Genomic DNA, 19684 nt, shown 5'->3' on the forward strand with positions numbered 1-19684 from the left:
CCTCATTCATCTCAAACGGCTTTTTCTGTTCGGGAGATCAACATGTGGAAAAGTCTTAATTTTGACTCCTCAGACATTGTTTTTTTTTTTTTTTTTTTTTTTTTTAATCTTTAAGACTGAATAAATGTGAAGTTGTTTTCCGTATTCAAAGTGTTTCCACTGTTTATTTTGTCTCCAGTTTATTGCCATAGCGATGGACGTGTTCACTGATGTCGATATTTTCAAAGAGATCATCACTGCCACGTTGAGGGGAGTGGTAGTCTACATCCTCCTGGATGAAGCCCAGTTCAAGAGTTTCCTCACCATGTCACACAGGCTGGGCATCAACATTCAAGACCTCAAGGTGAGAAATATCCATTTACCATCAGATGTGAAAAGGTGGTATCACCATTTCAAATATTGGGACTATTATTTATTTTTTGGGTTTGAGAACATATATGATAACATGTTGAGACTGCAGGCAAGCATAAACAAAGCACACAGAGGCTTAACGTTGGATTAGCCACCATGTTGGCAGATACTTTAGCAAAACAAATCTACATTTGGAAAACAAGTGGAGCCCTTTAAGCCTTATTCTACTTTAATGAAACAATATTTTATTTTCTGAGATACTCAGATGGGTAAATTGACTGCATTTATTAAGCGCTTTTCTAGTTTTTTACGACCACTCAAAGCACTTTACGCACTACAGGCACCATTTAACCCATTCACATACACACACACACACACACACACACACACACATACATTTACACACTGGTGGCCGAGGCTGCTTATCAGATGAACAATTCACACACATTCACACACCGATGGCGCAGCATTGGGAGCAATTTGGGGTTCAGTATCTCCAAGAACCCTTCGACATGTAGACAGCAGGGGATCAAACCTCCGAACTTCCGATTGGTAGACAATTGGTCACAGCCACAGCAGCCCCTAGATGGGGGGGGGGCGGTATATTCTAATGAGTCTGCATGTAAATAGGAAGGGGAGCTAAATCTTAATGGCTTGTTGATTCCCATGTTCTCTGATGTAGGCAGCCTACAAAAAACTGATTTAGAAAATGTGTACCACATACAAAAGTTTTTTTTTGTTTTTTTTGGCCTTTATTTGATAGGAGAGCTTAGACATGAAAGGGGAGAGAGAGAGAGAGAGAGAGGAGGGGGGGGGAATGACATACAGCAAAGGGCTGCAGGTTGGAATTGAACTTGCAGCCGCTGCAGTGAGGACTGGGCCTCTGTGCATGGGGCGCACGCTCTACCATGTGAGCTATCAAGGCACCCCACCACACACAAAAGTAGACAATGAACACAACAACTTGTTAAATATGATCTGATTTGGACATTTTCTGACATTTTTTCGGGGGAAAAAACGACCCATGATCTTCTCACTCCTTCAGCCGTATGTTTGTAGATTTGTATTCCACCGATGTTTCCTTCCAGAGGAAGCTTTGCCTGTGGCATGACCTTTCTTCTATTGGCAGAAGCATTTAGTGGATTAAGTCTGACATTTGCTCCACACCCTCGTGAAAACGCTGTCATTTGCCAGCGTTTCCCCGCTGCAGGCGTTTCATTATCATACGAGACAACTGCACCAGCCGTAGGACAGATCTGTTAGCGTGGCTGGATTTTCCTGTTGAGCAGCATCAGGACGATGTTTAAACAGTCCTAAAACAAGTCGTCGGCTTTGTGATGAAATTGCTTAGCCACTAGCCACAATAAAATACCAGCCAGCCGAAATACCAGAGAAACTGACACACAGGTTTTATCTTGTCGGGCATCACAAAGGGTGTGTGTGTGTGTGTGTGTGTGTGTGTGTGTGTCAGAATAACAATAATTCTCATTGACATTTTTGGCAAGAAAACATGACTGAACCTAAAGAGTTGTGGCAAGGATATATAAGGAGACGTGTGTGTGTGTGTGTGTGTGTGTGTGTGTGTGTTCAGACACTATTAATCCCAATGGACAATTCATTTGCAGCCTCCCAGTCCATACAGTCAGTTCCAACGAACACTCACTAAACAACAGTTAAAGTGTTAAAGATGCCAGAGGAAACATATTAAAAAGATATGGGGACAGGACAACGACAACAACAGACTTGAAATAGCGGTTAGTTCTCTTCAGAAGCACATTATACCGCCCACCCGAAGGCATTACAGAGAACTCGGTAGAGAGGATGTGGTCTGGTTGGCTGATCATTTTCTTTACTTTCTCAGCCACCTGTTTCTCCCAAAGGGGGCCCAAGTCCCTCTGTTGAACTCCAATAATCCTGGGGCTTCACTTTGCCGTTTAGGCTGTTCTTGTCCTTCACTGACAACCCACTAAACCAGCAGATAAAAGAGAACGTTAGAAGACATTCAACAAAAGATTGATAAATCTGGTAGATAAAATAGTATCACAGACATTAAAATAAAAAAGCTTAGGCATTAAATAAATTCTTTATTGACTCCACTTGACAATCCGATCTGTGTTTACATTGAACTTCAGCTGAGAGTTGAACACAGTGCCAAGGTCAACAATTTTGACATTTTTATTATAAATAATGCTTACTTTTGGTGTGTCCTTAATACGCCTAAAATCAATGATTAACTCCTTGGTTTTTAACACATAAAGATCCAGGAAGTTCTCATTGCACCTTTTAATAAAAGCAGTTAAGGCATTGCCATGGTCAGAGCCTAAGCCTTCAAGAAGGGACAGGAGAGCAGTGTCATCAGAGAAATTTACAATATAACTGTCCTCCTAAGATGTTCGGCTACTGTCTGTGTATATTATAAAAAGCAAAGGTGACAGGACACAACCTTGTGGTGAACCTGTACTTGAAAGCCTGATACTGGGCATTTGTTCATGCACTCGAACCTGTTGCACTCTGTCAGTAGTTTCGCTTTGCCAGACCCTCCTCCAAAGTGCACCGGAGGAAGGTCTGGCTAGTCCACACAGCATTCCGGGATGGGAGGAAAACGTGCTCTGGTTTATTGCCATTTTTTTAAACCAATCACAATCGTCTTGGGCGGTGCTAAGTACCGGGAAAAGCCGCGGTGCCTCTGCAAAATAGCCTCAGGAAGGAACTTGTTTTGGTCGAACCTGTGTACGTTCAAAAGTTGCAACAGAAAACTCAGATTGAGCAGATAGTCTAGCTAGCTGTCTGGATTTACCCTGCAGAGATCTGAGAAAAGTTTAACCGTAGTCCTCATAAATCGACCGAAGTTTAAAATGCCAACACAAAGGAAGCCCAAGGCAACGGATATCTGGCCTAAATGAGTGAAATCCGGCAGATTTTCTGTCGGCAACGGAGCAACCACAGAAGTGGAATGTCAAGGACATAGACTACTCTGTCAGTAACAAAATCTAAAAAGCAGCAATTAAAGCTGATCTGGTAATTTAAAATAAGAAGCAAGGCGGTCAATTTAAGAGGCTGCATTTTATTAAAAGCATAAGAAAAATCCGCAAATAAACTCCTTGTGAGAAACTTTGGTTTCTCCAGGTGCTTATGCACCTTGTCCAGGATGTAAGGTTTTGCATCCTCAATACCCTTAACAGCTTGGTAAGCAAATTGTAAGGGGGTCCAATTTGCCATCTATAAGGGAGACGAGACGACTATATCTTTTATGAACTTTTAAAAAAATCTGGATGGGATGTAAAAGCAACTGTTCAGAAGTCACTTAGTTCCTTAGTTTTCTTAGATTTTGGAATAGGTAAAGTATGACGGTTGTTGTTTTCCAGATTGTGGGTATCCGGCCTCGTTCAACACACATTTGAAAGAGCTGGTCAGCACAGTGACACAGTGTACGCCCACAGATAGCATCAGGACCTGCAGATGTCCTTATGTTAACTTTACTCAAAGTAAAGTAATGGAAAATGGAAGAAAAAAAACTACTGCTCAACTTTAAAATGGAAATGTCACTTGTATTTTTATTTGTATTTATTTGTTTATTTAAAAGGGACAATGCACATCAATTGACATTTTTTGTTTACACTCAAAATGTAAATGTGCCAGCAAAAAAGCTAATTTTTATCTGTAGTCCCTTGGCAGGTTAACACATCATCATATTACATTAATTAAAAAGAATGCAAGAAAGATAGAAAGCAAATTAAGAAAGAAGAGAAAAGAGAGATGGACAAAAAAAAATAACAAATAAGTACAATACAAAAGGATGAGGTAAACCAGCTATTGATGATTGCAGTTTTGATTGTTTTTAATCCATCTCTTGAGTGTGATTTTAAATGATAGATGCTGCTGTTCTTCTGTTGTATACATTCACCCAGTGGTGGAGGTGCAAGCCCATGTCATATTTTGAAAATGAGGCAGGCATCTAGATAATGTAAAAAACTGCCAAAATTAAATAAGTTGTATTTAGTAGTGATATGGTAGTCGTGATAGAGATAGAGATGTTTTTGATCTAGTGTTTTTAAAGTTTGCTTATAGAGGGTTTCTGTTGGTTTAAGAGTTGTCATGTTTGCTTGGGACCAGCTTGTGAAACAGTATGATATGTGGGAAAAGATCATGGCATGCATAAAAGGTTTGGCTGCCTCTGTGGTTAGATATGGCCTTATGTGTCTAAAGTTAGCCAGATTATATCTGATGGTATTAGCCACCTTTTTAACATGATTTTTAAAAGTTAAATTAGAGTCTAAAATTATACCAAGGTATTTAAAATCAGACTTGTACTATGTTCTATGTTATTTTCCAGTGCAGGAGTAAAAGAACACAAGGTCAGAAAGTTTAACTAGGATTTTTTTAGAAGAAATAATTACAGCTGAAGTATAAATAAAATAAAATCCCAAAGGGCAAAAGAGGAATCATCTGATACGCAGCCAGAATTAGCTGGAGATTTCTAAACCGGTACATGTATTTGTTGTCTTAGATTGATGGGCTGTATTTTTTGGATCCATTTTAAATTCTTAAACCTAACCTAACTGGTTAGTCAGTAAGTACAAAGGCACAGTGTTTAGCCAAACCCTGGAATAACTGTATTTTAAATTCCAGCAGAGATTCCAATGTTTCCAAAAAACATTCCAAATAATTTAGGTGAAATTATGCTTTTTGTTTGCTTAAGAACCTTCGTGTTCGGACGGTTCAGGGTCAGCAGTATCAGTGTCAGTCCGGGGTGAAGTTCCATGGAGATTTGGAGCAAAGATTCCTTATGGTGGACTGCAGAACAGTGATGTATGGAACATACAGGTGAGTCAGTCCTGCCTTTACCCTTTTTTACACGTCATCATTTAACCTATGTTGCTCTTTGGGGAGCATAGGTCATTGATGAACTTTCTCCAGCTGGTTCGGTGTTGGGTGGTCTTCTCTGCTTCCTTCCAGGATTATGTTGTTCCACCTCCACAGACCTTCTCCAGCTTTTCCTGGGTCTTCCTGGATTTTTTCCCCCTTGTGTGTTAAGGCCTGTCTGGTCGTGCTGAAGGGTGTATTCATTTTCACATGTATTCCCCTACAATTAAATCAAAATAGATTAGATTCATTAGATTAGATTCAACTTTATTGTCATTGCACATGTCACAAGTACAGAGCAACGCAATGTAGTTAGTGTCTACCCAGAAGTGCTTAAGCAGTGATTAAATAACAAATTAAATAACATGTGCTACAGTATGAGTAAATAACATACGCTACAGTATATACAGAGTGCAAGGTATGAATGATATTTAAGTATATAGATATGTGTCTATATGGGTGATTATTACTACAGGTATGTACAGGCTATGAACAGGCTATGACTGGTAATACAGAATGAATAACTATACAGTATGTACAGTGGTGCAAATTGTGAGTGTTGGAGGGCTTATACAACATGTACAGCGATTATACAATATGTACAGTAGTGCAAGAGGAATGATTCACAGTGCAGGTAATTGTAGTTGGTTCAGTCCAGGGGGGGTTGGTGGGTATGTGTGTGGGGTGTCGGTGTGCAGAGTTCAGTATGAAGACAGCAGACAGCAGGGACAGAGAATGTCTAATAAGAGGAGAACTTCCACTCTCGGGAAACTTCCGGCTTCTGAACTGGTTGCAGTCCCACTCTGGTTCCATATGAGGGCGCTCACGGGCAAGTGCAGAATGAATGGCGGTCTATGGAGCTATACTCCTCAAAATCCACTTGTCTCAGGATATCATTTTTTGTCTAGTAATTTGAATGTTGCATTCGAAAGGGGAGGCTAAGAAAATACATACTGCTGGGTGTTAGATTTTTTAAAGTCGCTTTTTTTGTTCTAAAAAGCCTTTTAAAATGTCAATGACGTCATACACATCGTACGGCCAGAGATACTGCTTTACGGCCAGCTCTGAGTCACTTCCTTTTTTCTCTCGAGGCATCGACAACACAGCTGACAGGTTAGACTCTCCCTGTCAATACACGGGCTAGAAAGAGTCCACCTTAACATTCTCAGAGAATGCCCGTAGACGAGTTCTGGCATTCTGGTTCCGCTTCAGATGCCATCAAGTGGGATCTCTGGTCGTAATCAGTCCTTCACTGACCAATCAGCATTCATTAGCAGAATGCTAGCTTATGGGCAATAAGGACTCAACCTGTAAGAAATCGAAAGGACATAAGTACTCGTTCATTCAACTTTCGACCTATAATCCATGTTGAACTTGCAAAAACTACAATCAAATCTGAGATTCAAATCTTGAAAACGACAATCAAGCGAAAGAGACTAATTTAGCCGTCTAGCTCCATAGACTCCTATTCATTTTGCACTCAACAGCGATCACCCCCCAGTTTAACTCTGGTGGAACTGCAACCAAATTCGATACAATGGGGTTTAATCATAGACTGTATATAAGAAGGGTTTAATAGGGAGTGAACAGGCTCTCCGTAGATGATTCTGGTAGGGAAAAAGCTGTCAACGTCAAACTGAGATGCAACCATAACTCCAGCACACTATTGATCACATTTACATCTTGTTTAAACTTGTGACCTGTTTCTGGATGTCCTATCTGGATAAGGAAAAACACTTGTGAATGCCAGGTGTAAATGCACGCAGAACGCATCTCGAGGCTTGCATTGTAATTGGATCTCAGCCAGGTGTATATCTGTGCAGTGTGACCTAGAGCTGCAAAGATTAATCAAATCATTGATTAGTTGTCTATTTTATCTATATATATATATATATATATATATATAATAGACAACTAATCAATCAGTCAGTAGCAAATCTCGATCCTACATAGCAAAAAGGGATTTCCAAATAAATGACACACAGTGCGGGCAGAATCATCATAACATGAACGCTTTGTAACGTGTCGGCATTTTCTTTTTCAGCTACACATGGTCGTTTGAGAAGATCAACCTCAGCATGGTCCTGGTGATCACAGGTCAGCTGGTTGGCTCTTATGACGAGGAGTTTCGAAGACTGTACGCTCGCTCCTCACTTCCTGTAGTTCTGTCCAGGGAGAAGTCATCTGTCCTGTACCTAAGAGACACTGTGGGCCTGAAGAGACCAAATTCCAGCCAGCTTTCCCTCCACCAAATTCACACGAGACCCAAAGTAATGCATGGCATGAGGAGTGCTCAGGATGACAGGTTTAACAATGCCGCCATGATGACCAGGGGCCTGAGCATGCAGGAGAGACTGCATCAGTCTCACTGTTTCGACATGGGGGGGAATCTGCTGCGGGGACACAGCTATGGCGGAGAACTGCAGAATTTAAACTCCATGACTCGGCTAAGGATGGGGACCAAGAACATCGGAGTCCCTGTTGTTCCCGAGAAGACAGGACCTAACGTGAGGGGGGGCGGTGACTCGCTGCTAACAAACAGGATGTCTCAGCAACACATTAGGCACCAGACTCGCTATGGAGCGGACCAGAATCTGATACCGTTCAACTCTGAAACGTCACTCAACAGGTGGAAGATAGACACATACTTTAATGACAGCAACATGCCTCTAGATGCATCATACGATGCGTTATCCCCTATGGCATCGCCGTATAGTAGCCACACAGGCTTAAACGAGCATCAGTCACAGCTGATTCACAACAGGTCGAGGGACATAAAGTCCAGGATGGAGGAAATGAGGCAGAAGAGGCTCAGTCTGCAGGAGTACAGCAATCTCAGGCAGAGCCAAGAGTCTTTGAGGTCTATGTATCCGACTACGGAAAGACCTAAATTTGTGCCTCTATTAAGAGGTCTGGACATGTGCCAGAGCGTGGCAGAATTAGAGCCAAATACAGAAAACGGTTGCAGCCTGGAAACAGCCAATCCCAGAGAGAGTGAGCCAAATAAGGGAGGAAACAAAAGAGAGCAAACTTTCACTGATGGCCACCGCTCTGCCTCTCACTACGACGTCACAATGGCTCAAGATCGAAAGACAACACAGACGTACGACTGGCACGAGCCCCTTTCCAGGACAACCTCAGCTGCCGATTTAGATATGAAACTAAACGATCCATCACTTAAGCTATCTCATTTGCATCCTAGCGGTCTCCAACACCCAAGAGCGATGGAGTCTTTGACTGAGATCCCTGAAGAGAAAGAGGGTTCACGTGTCAACAGTTCGGACTTAGCTGCATTTAAAGATGAAAATGAGGAGATTCGCAAAGACAAGGAAGCTGTTCCAAAGGAGAACACTGTTAAAACCAGCGTACCGGCTGAATCACAGCGCCAGGATCAAGCCAGAGGAAGACGTGGTTCTGTAGGTAAGGCAGCCAACAGCTCAGGCTCAGCTGCTCCAAGAGAAGGAATGAAATCAATATCCAAAGAGATACAAACTGTCCCAAAACTCTTAAACACTTTTACAGGACCTCAGCATGCCGTCGAAGCTAAGAGTAGTCACATGGAAACACAAACACAGCAGGAGGAACCGCCCCTTCAGAGGAAGAATTCCTTGAGAATGAAAGTATATTCGATGCTTTCCCCAGACGAAAAGAAAGCATCTAAAAAAGACGAGAAGTCGCTCCAAAGAAAGGCCTCACTGAGATCGTCGCAGAATCCCTCAGGATCAAACCAACCACTCAGAGCAGACCATTCACAGGCACCTCCGCCAGAGCAAACAACAAAGAAAGGTCAGTCGCCGAGCACCTCCAGGTCGCAGAGCTCTCTCGGCAGTCAAACAGAGACAGAGAAGCATAAATCTCCATTCCAAAGACTGTCTCCTCTGCGTTCAAGCAAAAAAAAAAATAATCTAGCAGGAGAGCCGGACCGAGGCTCAAGGAACACTCTAGACAACGAGGGAGCGACTGTCAATCACCCCAGAAAAGAGAAAGTCTACAGTCGATTTGAATATTATCTTAGCGCTGACAGTATTCCTCAGGATAAATCAATGACAGGGGCAAGCATGTTGCCCTCAGAGAAAGACAGAGGCTCTTCCCCGAACAATCATGACTCTGGTTATCCAATGTATGAGACACAAAGTGGCACTGACAACAAACTGGGAAGATTCATGCAGCGAGTAGGAAATCTAATAGGAAAGAACAAGTAGAGTTGTAGGAAAAGAGGAAGGCCACCGTGCTGAAGAATAATCCATGTTCTGTTTATTGATTAATTTAGGTTCCCACACAGAGACACAGATGCTGTATGTGGTCATCTCTGCAGTATGCTACGTTTTTCTTTTGATAGGTTTGATAATGTAGCTAAGATCTTATCAGGGAGGAAGCTGGGTCGATATGATAATACCGGTAAGTCAAGGTGTTTACAGATGAAGTTATAGCAGGATGAATATGACAGTAGCACTTGCAGACACAGAAAAATTTGTTATCAAGTGAGTTGAATCGTGTGAAAAGGCATCTGTCTTTATATTGAAAGTGTTTGTTCTTTTTGAAAGTTAACTTAAAGGATAAGTCTGGTGAGGCTTTTTAGTTTGCCATGAAAAGACCAATACCAACAGTGAATGTAGGGGGACTGAACGTCCAGAAAAATTCGGGACAGTAAGGAATTACAAGCAGTTGTCCAGAGTCCTGTCCTGTTTGTCCCAAAAATTAGGCCAAACCTGAGTTTTGATTAGTTATAGCCTGATAAAACATGAGATACTGATTATTTTGGTGTTGCCCACAGATGGGCAGTGTTATATCTGTAGCCCATATTCATTATGGCTGTTGTAGTTTTTTTTTAGCCGTGTACAGTAGTCCCGCGAATTGATAAACAAATAGCTGCGATGCATAGCTATGACGAATGTTGAATTAAAAAGATTCCGCAGGGAAAATAAACCATCCATCACTGACATGGAGCCTGGTGTCCCAGGACCTGGTGAACAGCCAGCCAAAAAGAAAAAAACGTTTCAGCAGGTACCGGGAGGAGTGGGGAGGGAAAGACCTGGGATCATTGCTGCCTTACGAGACCCAAACAAAGCGTTTTACAAAGACTGCATTAAAGAAGGAAGTCTTGAGTTGGTTTTGGTCTTTTCAAGGAATTTGTTGACAATAAAAAATATATATATAATATTGCCAACCTCATCCTTTAATGTGTTTTTGCATTGTCTTATTTGTAAAATGTAGTTTTCTCACTTGGCTTGATTTTGTCTTTTGATGATTTTGACATGGCTACAAGAGTTCAGTGGGACTTAATGATGATATTAAGAAGTCACAAAGTCAATGTGACTCCAAGTTAATGACTTTACATATGTCACCGTGAACAGCTTTCGTTGGATCTTCTTTCTACTGAAAATATAGTTCCGTTGAAAACTGATCACAGTGAAGTCTGTTGAAGTCTTATCGTTACTGCTGTTGAAAATGTGTATATTTAGTTTTTAAATGCAGATGGCAGCACTATCAAAATCCTGTTCACCTCCATTGATTTGGTGTTGCAGCAGAACTTTCAGAGACAGATATCTCAAAATCTGGGCACATAAACCTGAAGTTATCTGCATGGATAGGTACCACAAGGGGTAAGTCAGAACAATATGTATTTTGAAGAGAGTGAAGATTTATCCTTGACCTTGGAAACCAGCAGTTTAGAAAACAGTCAAGGTCTATTATAGCTGCTCTGGAGCCTTTGATAAAATCAGCAGATAGAGTTTGCCCAGTTTTCATGTAATATGTTAAAATAAAACCTTTCTGGGGAAAGCAAACTTCATCTGCTGAGGAAGATCATGATCAAAAGCTCCAGAACAGCAACTAATTGGACCTTGAGGTGAGATTGTTCGAAAGTCTTTTTTGTAAACTGGGTGAAACAACACTTTTTCTATCTATTTATGTGATTTTTCACAGTCACGTGAAAATGTGGATTGCAGGTTTTTTTTTTTTTTGATTATTTTTTGGGGAATTTTCCCTTTATTGATAGTGGATAGACTGGGAAGTGGGAGAGAGATGGGGGATGACACGCAGCAAAGGGCAGCAGGTTGGATTCGAACCCGTGCCGCTGCAGGATTCAGCCAACATGGGGCGAACGCTCTCACTGGGTGAGCTAGAGGCCGTCCCGGATTGCAGGTTTTTACATCTGGAATATAAACTGTAAATAAAAGCATACATGTGAAACAATGCTTATGTATGAAAACCAACTTTTTTGCCAAAAGCACTTTTTAGGATTTCACTTTGTCTGTTTTCTTTGTGAAGAGATGGAATGTTTTGCTGAGAAATGCCTTGATACAATAAAATGTAAGGGTAACCCTTCTCTCAGACTACAGGAAAACATGACTCAAAGTCAGCAGCCATACTAGCGGCCCCAATACATTGTAATGTTCATTACACACCAAAAGAATTATGACGAGAGTCAATTTTTTTAGCATTAGGGTTACAGCATATTTTAGATTTCTTCTCTGGCATACTTACTCATTGTTCAGGCTACTTCCTTTTTTATTATTATATATATATATATATATATATATATATATATATATATATTATTATTATTATTATTATTAATTGTACTTGTGTTCACACTTATAAGAGCAACAGCTGCATGTGTATTGTTCTTAAAAGTAATTCAAAAATATATACACAAAACAAAATTGCACAAAACTGCTTTGCACATTGAGGGTGTACTTATACCTTTATTTTGAAATAATGGAAAAATATTTGAATAAACAAATCTGTATAACAATAAGGTATCAACATAATATATAAAATAAAAAGCTATTCAAGCTGTTTTCATGCTTTTATTTGTGTGGCAGGAAGAAGTTTCACATATTACAAAACGGGAGGTCTTTTTAGATAAAATACTCCAGGCACTTGTTCCTCTCGTCATCTAGTTCTTGGGTCTCAATCTCAAACTTTTTCATAGCGATGAAGTACTGAACAAACGGCTCTCCGAGGGTGCTGCAGATGACGTGATCATCACCCAACGCCTCCAGAGCATCGTCGAGCTTCACAGGAACGGCAAACTCCTTCTGCTGACTGGGGGCTTTGTTCAGAGCGCTCTCAATGCTCAGGTTTCGTTTGATGCCGTCCAGTCCAGCGGCCACAGTAGCAGCCAGCACAATGTAAGGATTGGCCATGGCTGAGCCCAGTTTGTTGTCAATGTGTGTCTCCCTTCCGCCATGACACTTGATGTTGAAGGAGCTGCTGTTATCGTTGAAGCCACATGTAGCGTATAGCATTCGTTTGGGGTCTTTGATCATCTTGGCGATGTGGCTCCGGCAGCCCAGGCCGGGCGACATCAGGCAGCTCAGGGCAGCAGAGTGGGTGAGCAGCCCCGCCAGCCATTTCCTGCCAATCTCAGATAGCTCGCCCGCCCTCTCCCCGATATGGAAGAGGCTACGTCGCCCATTAGCATCCCACAAGCTGTGGGAAAGCACCCCAGCATTGTACAGGCCATCATCAGTGAAGAAGCTGGCAATGTAGCTGTGTTTACGAGCCATCTCTTTGATGCCGGTGCGCAAGGTGAAGGCGCTATCTGCTGCCGCAATCCCAAACTCTGGCCTCAGGTTGATTTCCATCTGGCCGGGGCCGCTTGCAGAGGCGATGCTGTCAATGTCTGCGCCCATGCAGTACATACTGTCCACCAGCTGCTGGAAGAAAGGCAGGTCATGGTTGCCGAGCAGGGTGGTGGCCGGGAACAGGAGTGTCTTTGGTCCGATGCGGTCCGGCGCCCCGAGGATGCAGCATTCATAGGTGAAGGATGAGTGCAGGGAGAATCCAAGGCTTTGAAGCTGACCGAGGAGCTGCTTAGCGATGAGACGAGGTGAAGTACGAAGGGGGCTTCCTGTCACTGTGCAGGGGTCGCAGATGACCCGGGCTGTCTGCTCAGCCCAGGGTAAGACCCTGAAGGTAGAAAGGTCAGGGATCAGGAGGACATCACTGCTGAAGTTGGCGGTGCTGGCGTTGTCCACTTCGTTGCTCTTGGGGCTCAGGGTCAGCTCTAAGTAGCTTCTTGGCATCGGTACCCCATATACCGCTTTCTCCTGTGGAGGCAACATTTACATTGAATCAATAGTTATACATTTTGGGAAATATACCACTTTCTTTTTGAGAGTTAGATGAGAAGGTCAATACAACTTTGATGTCTGTGCGTTAAAGTGATGGTTCGGAGTAATTTCACCCTAGGCTGCTTTGAACTTGACCTCGAGCCAAACAACCCCCCATAAACGAGGCATTAGAAAGTTTGTAACTACACCAGAAGTATATTTAAATAACACTTGCCTGATGGATATTCCTCTCGGCTGCTACTGCGCGATAGCGCCGATAGCGTGGTAGCAGCCGAGGCAAGTTTTATTTAAATATACTTCTGGTGTAGTTACAAACTTTCTAATGCCTCGTTTTATAAGTACAGAAACAATTTGTACTACTTTGGTATCATTCCGGGCATTATTAGTGGGGTAATTTACGAGATACAAACGTGGATCCATTAGCGCCTGCACTAAGCTAACCAGCTGATAACGCTAACTCGACCAACGTTATAACAAGGGAAAAAAGCTTATTGGGGGTGTTTGGCTCGAGGTCAAGGTGCAAAGCAGTGGTGTTACTTGGTGTTAGTATTTCTTGAGACACATTTAAACTATCTTCCCGGTACTTCAGACTCCACAGTCACTACGCTGGCTGTTTGCCAAGAAATAGTTCCACCACGAAGCTCCCCGTAAAACCATGAATCAGTCCACCACTTCGGTCCAGACTAAAATATCTTAACAACTATTTGATGGACTGCCATGACATTTTGTGCAGACATTCATTGTCCCCAGAGAAGAAAGCCTACTGACTTTTGTGATCCCCTGACTTTTGTTCTAGCGCCACCATGAGGTTCACATGATTCCTGCAAATAATAGCATTCCCATCAGCGTTAGTAGTTGTTTGTGTTCAGTGGTAATGATTGGCAAATGTGAGCATGCTAACATGCTACCGACTAAAATGGTGAACTTGGTACACATACACCTGCTTGGCATTAGAATGTTAGCATTGTCATTGTGAGCATTTTTGCATGCTGACGTTAGCATTTAGCTTAAAGCACTGCTGTGCCTAAGAACAGTCTCACAGAGCTGCTAGCATGGCCAGGCTAGTTCCTGCTTCCAATCTTTAACCAAAGCTGTGCTAATCACCTCCAAGTCTCAGCTTCTTACTTGTTACTTGTTTTAGAAACAGATTTCTGCTATTTCCTGGCCCCTATTTCCATATCTTGCTAGCTGAGATAGATAGATAGATAGATAGATAGATAGATAGATAGATGTGGTGATTACGTGGAAGAAGCGGACAGGCACCGTCTTGGACCTGGACACCCCATGGAGGTCAGTGGCCTCAAAGCGAACAAAGTTGATGTTTTCTCTGGCGATCTGCTGCTTGATCTGCTCCATGGCTGCAACGAACCTCTGATTCCCAAAGATCTCAATAGTCTCGTTTCCGTTATCTGTGGAAAAGAGTTTGAAATATCTGCAAAAATAAATCTGCCCAACTGACTGTTTGCAAATATATCGGTATCTGTGTCAAGCACTAATAACAAGTTGCAAATTGCAGTGCAGAAATGCCAAACTAGGTTTGAGATAATTTAACTCATACCTGGCAAATAAAGATGATTCTGATTCTGATTTAGAACCAGTGTAACCAGTACAGAGTTTGTCCACCAGAGAGCACTGACAAGTTGATTTTTACCCAGCATCGGTTGAGCTATAATACTCAAGGCAGACAAAACTGAATTCCATTGAAAAACGATGTTAACATAGGCAATAAACCATTGATCCAAGTTGTTCCAATTGAAAACTAACGATAAAGAGATTCTTAGATATGAAAAGAGATGTAGATCGTTCTGCTGAAGATCAGTGCCAAGTTAATTTTACTAAACTGACAAATCAATTGGTAGTAGACCACAAATAAAAACAAAATTAGGTTAAAGAGGTCAATATCCATCCATTATTGAGTCCAAGTCAAGTCCAAGTTAAAACAGGAACTAGAATGAGACAAAGCCAAGATTTTAAAACAAGACATGACTCCAGATGGAGGCAGGACTGTTTGTCCTCACAGATCTGAAACTATCTCCTATCTATTCACTCTATTTGCTAGATTTTGACTTTGTTAGAGAAGATGTGTCTTAATTTATATCAGGGATAAAGTTGTCTTTCAAACCAAAGCTTCACCAACCTGTATGAAAAGCTCCAGTCTCTCCCCAGGAGTGTCCGCTTGCGTATGTGTGAGCCTTAACTCCAGGCTTCCTATTTGTGTTGGCATCAGACCTGAGTGCGCTGGATGAATCCACACCGGAAGGCTGCTGAATAGATGTGCTATCTCTGGACCTGGGCCCCCTTCTGGAAGCATCAGACTGGGGTTTGAAGGTGCTGAACACCCTGTTGGGGTTTCCATCGTCCTGCCGTCCGTCGGGCCTTTCACCACCACCGCTGCTGCTGCTTCCATGGAGGTACGTATAAGGACTCCCTGGCTTCCCATCGTCTCGTCCCCGGATGTTATGCAGATGACTATCCCTCAGGATGGTCTTCAGCTCCTCCATGGTCTGCCGGGGGACACCCATCTCATGGTGGGACACCCTGGTTTGAGAGGACGCATCTGTGGTCCAATCCTCCCTGAAGGAAGGTTCGTCCATTCCGGGATCATCAACTCGCTCTGGGTGTCTGTGGGACAGGGGGCCGATGGAGATCAAAGTGGGCGTGTCTGGAGGTAAAGGGGTGCTGATGGGAGAATGGACGATGGATGGACCTCCTCTTCCGCTGCCCCAGTCCACCGGAGGTACATGTCTCCCAGTCACCCTCACTCCCTTCCTGTTACCCAGGCTTAGCCTTGTACCGTCTATTTGGTCTTTGCTTCTACTCTGGGCCTCCTGGGAAACACACAATGGGTCTGGTAAGAAATGATCAAGGTTAGGGCTGCAACCAGAGGCGTTGTTAGGCCTGGGCGTCCCCGGCTACAGCTTGTGAATATTTTATGAATAGCCCCGGATCTCTCACCCTCTCTCTCTCTCTTTCTTTTTTCTGACCAGCATGACGTATATGTTGCCATCACCTAGCAATCGTCTCTAAGTGACGAAAGTTGTGAAAGGTGACATTTTTGGAGGAATCATAGCCAAATCAGTCTAATACATTGATGCCATTAACACAAAGTTTAGGAGTGTAACGATTACAGTCTATGGTTCACTTCAGACTCAAACACACGGAGCTCTGAAGCAGACCTGTGCGTCGCTTAGTGTCCACTCTCTCGCTGTAAAAATAGAGACGAGCAGCGGCACAGACCACGGAGCTGCTGCAGCGCGCCTTCCGTGGTCTGTGCAGCTTCAGGTTTATAAAGGACGCGCTCTGCTGTCGACATGCTGCGGCAGATGTGGCGCGTTTGAGCTCCGTGTATTTCTGCCGTAGTTTCGGTTTTCCACCTCCCTAGCTAAACTTTGTGTCATTCAGAGACCAGAGTCTCAAACGGGGCTCTGAGTCTATCAGACCGTCTGAAGTCATAAGTCGCCACACAGATCTGGAAACAAAACCCTGTCCTTTGGGTTGCCAGGCCAGTTATTATTAGGCCAAATGTTGGTGCCATCTAACTAACATCTACAAACTGGGCAGCTAAAATGAATATACACTGGCTATTAACAAGCTGGGCAAGCCAATTGCTGTTTTGCATTGCATTAAGTTTATTTAAATTGGTCCGGGCTAAGCCCCGAAGCTCCTCAAGTCCTGGAAACGCCCCTGGCTGCAACTAACAATTTTTCTGTTGATTATTTTCTCGATTAATCAATTAGTTGCTTGGTCTATAAAATGTCAGAAAATGGTTAAAAAATGTTAATCAGTGTTTCCCAAAGTCCAAGATGACGTTCTCAAATGTCTTGTTTTGTCCACAATTCAAAGATATTCAGTTTACTGTCACAGAGGAGAGAAGAAACTAGAAATTATTCACATTTAAGAAGCTGGAATCAGAGACTTTTAACTTTTCTGTCTAGAAAAAAAAATGACTCAAACTGATTAATTGATTATCAAAATAGTTGGCAATTAATTGAATAGTTGACACCTACTCGATTAATCTTTGCAGCTCTAATTAAGTTTATATGAAGATTTACCAAAGAGTGTAAGGAATCACATCTGTAATAGTGAATACAATTATGGCTCAAAGACAAATACAAGATCCACAGACAAAGTCAAATAATAGCGATGCATCTGAAGCCAAAGCTGCTGTATCCATTCACACCTTTGTGCTGAAAATACAAATGAAAAGGTTAGATGTGGAGTTGTTACCTTGAAATCTTCAGAGTCATTCATTTCTTAGTTTGGACTCTTTCATTAACTGTGATTTGGAATTTGATAGCCCTCCTGTGAAGGCAGAGCTTCACTCGCACATTAATTTTTATAGACAATTGGTACAATGGTGACGGATTGGAAAATTCTTTTTGCCCCCCGACACCCACGGGAGTCCGGCTGAAAACTGGCAGCAGTCGGCAGCTGGTGGACACTGAGCTGCTGCTGCTTTGAGCTCATTGGCTGCCCGTGAGGACAATTCAGAGTTGCTTTTGTGTCATTGCAGAGTGAAACTGCAGAGCTAAGCAGCTCTGTTTGTGCTTCCAGAAAGATATGGGAGCAAAAGTATTTATTCCAGAGAGATAAAAACACATGAGGACCAGACAATGGCTGCTGTTAGTGATGGTCTGTGCATTAAACAGCTGCTGTCTGAGTGAAATCCCTCTCCAATCAACAGTGTTTTGTTGAGGGTGAATAGGGAAAATATTTAAAATAGACATCACCATGAAACTTCCCCAGTTGATTCATAAAGACAATAATCTTTTGTATTACAAGTTTTCTGAAATTCTGTGTTTAAATATGCAAATTATGCATTATCTTGTTAAATATGCGCTCATTTGCATACATTTCCAGAACAGAAATCTGAACATTGGTTCAAAATTCTTCTTTCGCTTTGTTGACATATTGTTGACAAATGTTTTTACTGAGGGAATTTTGGATATCTCTTTTTATCACTCCATAAATCAGAAAATACTTTCAACAGCCATAAGAAAATCTATTTTCGCCACCGTTTTAGGTATAAAATGTTACATAAATCAGGCTGTGAATGATAGGCTATATGAACAAACCCCTCTGTAAAAAGCTTACAGGGTACAGATAGGAATAAAAGTGGAAAGTTTGATGTATTAAAGGGTAATTACCGTTTTTTTTCAACCTGGACCCTATTTTTTCTATGTTTTTGTGTGTAAGTGACTAATGGGGAAAAACAATCTTTGAAATTGGTCCAGTAGCCTATTAAGCATGTATGCTGTAACCGGCAGCCACAGATCGGGCTGCAATGTAACCCTATGGGGCAAATGTTCAGCGTCAATTTTGTCCACTAAAAGTGCTGTTTTCGCACTAAAAGGCTCCGATTATTATCGGTGTCTGACAACATTATGGAAAGGATCCCTACAGAGACAGACCTTTTTTAAAACCTCTTTGAGACCTTTCTGTTTAACCAGAAACTGCTCTGAGATTGCTAACCCTAACCCACCAGACTCCATTTAAAAAAGCAATACTTTTAGCATGTATAAAGCCAACATATTTTCACAAGTAAATCGGAAACATTGTGTTTATTTCAACCACAACTAGAGTAGTGATGGTTGGAAAAGTGGAAAGACGACCCAAAACGGCTTTTCATAGTTTTATTTTGTTTCTGTCGACTTTGAATTAAGTGTATTATACGACGCTAAAATTACTGTTTTATTTACATGGAGTCTGGTGGGTTTAGCGAACGCAATTTCGCAGATGTTTTTATGTTTAAAAAAAGGATCCTACTCTTTAACAGAAAGGTCAACCTCCTTAGAAATCCTTTCCATAATGTTGTCAGACCATTAGAATATTAATCTGAGCCTGTCAGCGGCAAAACGAGCACTTTTGTGAAGGTAAATACAAGCTGGACAATTGCCCCATTAACTTACATTGTGGCTCTTTTCGCTGCTGCCGACTGCAGCGATCTTCCTTAATACTGGACCAATGTCAAAGATTGTTGTTCCCATCAGTCACTCCCCTCAGGTCACAGATTTAGAGTACCCCGGTTTAAGAGCAATTGGAGTAAAAACTCCTTTGTCCCATGTAGTCCAGTCGTTTTATGAAAAAAGGTTAAACTAATTGTAACACAAGCAAACTCAACTGATTTTGTATCCTCAATATGTCCTGAGTAAGGAAAAAAAAGCCCTGAAAAAGTTTCAAAAAAGACCCAAATATAGCCTATTCTACGCCTATTCATTCTTTTTCTCACGTGAATAGGGTAAAGATTTTAGCCTTTAGATATCACCATGAAAATTACTGAGTTGATTACTTACATCAAGACAAACAAAAAATGTATTACAAGTTTTTTTGAAATTGTTTGTTAACATGGGCAAACGGTGCATAATCTAATTACGTATGTGCTAATTTGC

General features: G+C 42.0%; 2 protein-coding genes and 1 long non-coding RNA gene across 5 annotated transcripts in view; 1 reads left to right on the plus strand and 2 right to left on the minus strand.

Annotated features, from left to right (window-relative positions):
• LOC118494865 overlaps window positions 1-6264 on the minus strand; it is a 23302-nt gene extending 17038 nt beyond the window's left edge. For both annotated transcript variants that reach the window (XR_004897072.1, XR_004897071.1), the window contains exon 1: window positions 5945-6264. This is a non-coding gene — a long non-coding RNA (uncharacterized LOC118494865). The remainder of the gene's footprint in view (window positions 1-5944) is intronic.
• The window catches only part of LOC116049875 (protein FAM83B-like), an 18630-nt gene extending 7215 nt beyond the window's left edge, over window positions 1-11415 (plus strand). For both annotated transcript variants that reach the window (XM_036000456.1, XM_031299921.2), the window contains 4 exons: window positions 179-343; window positions 5051-5175; window positions 7259-11162; window positions 11359-11415. In XM_036000456.1, the coding sequence (XP_035856349.1) occupies window positions 179-343; window positions 5051-5175; window positions 7259-9416 (2448 nt within the window). In that variant the 3' untranslated portion in view covers window positions 9417-11162; window positions 11359-11415. The remainder of the gene's footprint in view (window positions 1-178; window positions 344-5050; window positions 5176-7258; window positions 11163-11358) is intronic.
• Window positions 11416-12010: 595 nt separating this feature from the next.
• lgsn (lengsin, lens protein with glutamine synthetase domain) lies at window positions 12011-17781 on the minus strand. Its single transcript, XM_031299912.2, has 4 exons — window positions 17523-17781; window positions 15433-16123; window positions 14538-14704; window positions 12011-13271 (listed from the first exon to the last, which is right to left on the minus strand). Exons 1-4 carry the CDS (start codon window positions 17544-17546, stop codon window positions 12078-12080), a joined length of 2076 nt encoding a protein of 691 aa, XP_031155772.1. The 5' UTR covers window positions 17547-17781; the 3' UTR covers window positions 12011-12077.
• Window positions 17782-19684: the final 1903 nt, after the last annotated feature.

This window comes from Sander lucioperca, chromosome 4 (assembly GCF_008315115.2).
Source record: "Sander lucioperca isolate FBNREF2018 chromosome 4, SLUC_FBN_1.2, whole genome shotgun sequence".
NCBI lineage: Eukaryota > Metazoa > Chordata > Actinopteri > Perciformes > Percidae > Sander > Sander lucioperca.

Excerpts from the sequence above, each read along its gene's own strand:
- lgsn (XM_031299912.2), bottom strand. The coding sequence starts at position 17,546 with ATGAATGACTCTGAAGATTTCAAG. Across the intron at positions 16,124-17,522 it reads ATGACTCTGAAGATTTCAAG|GAGGCCCAGAGTAGAAGCAA; the intron begins GTAACAACTCCA and ends TGTGTTTCCCAG. Across the intron at positions 13,272-14,537 it reads TGCCTGTCCGCTTCTTCCAC|GAGAAAGCGGTATATGGGGT; the intron begins GTAATCACCACA and ends TTGCCTCCACAG.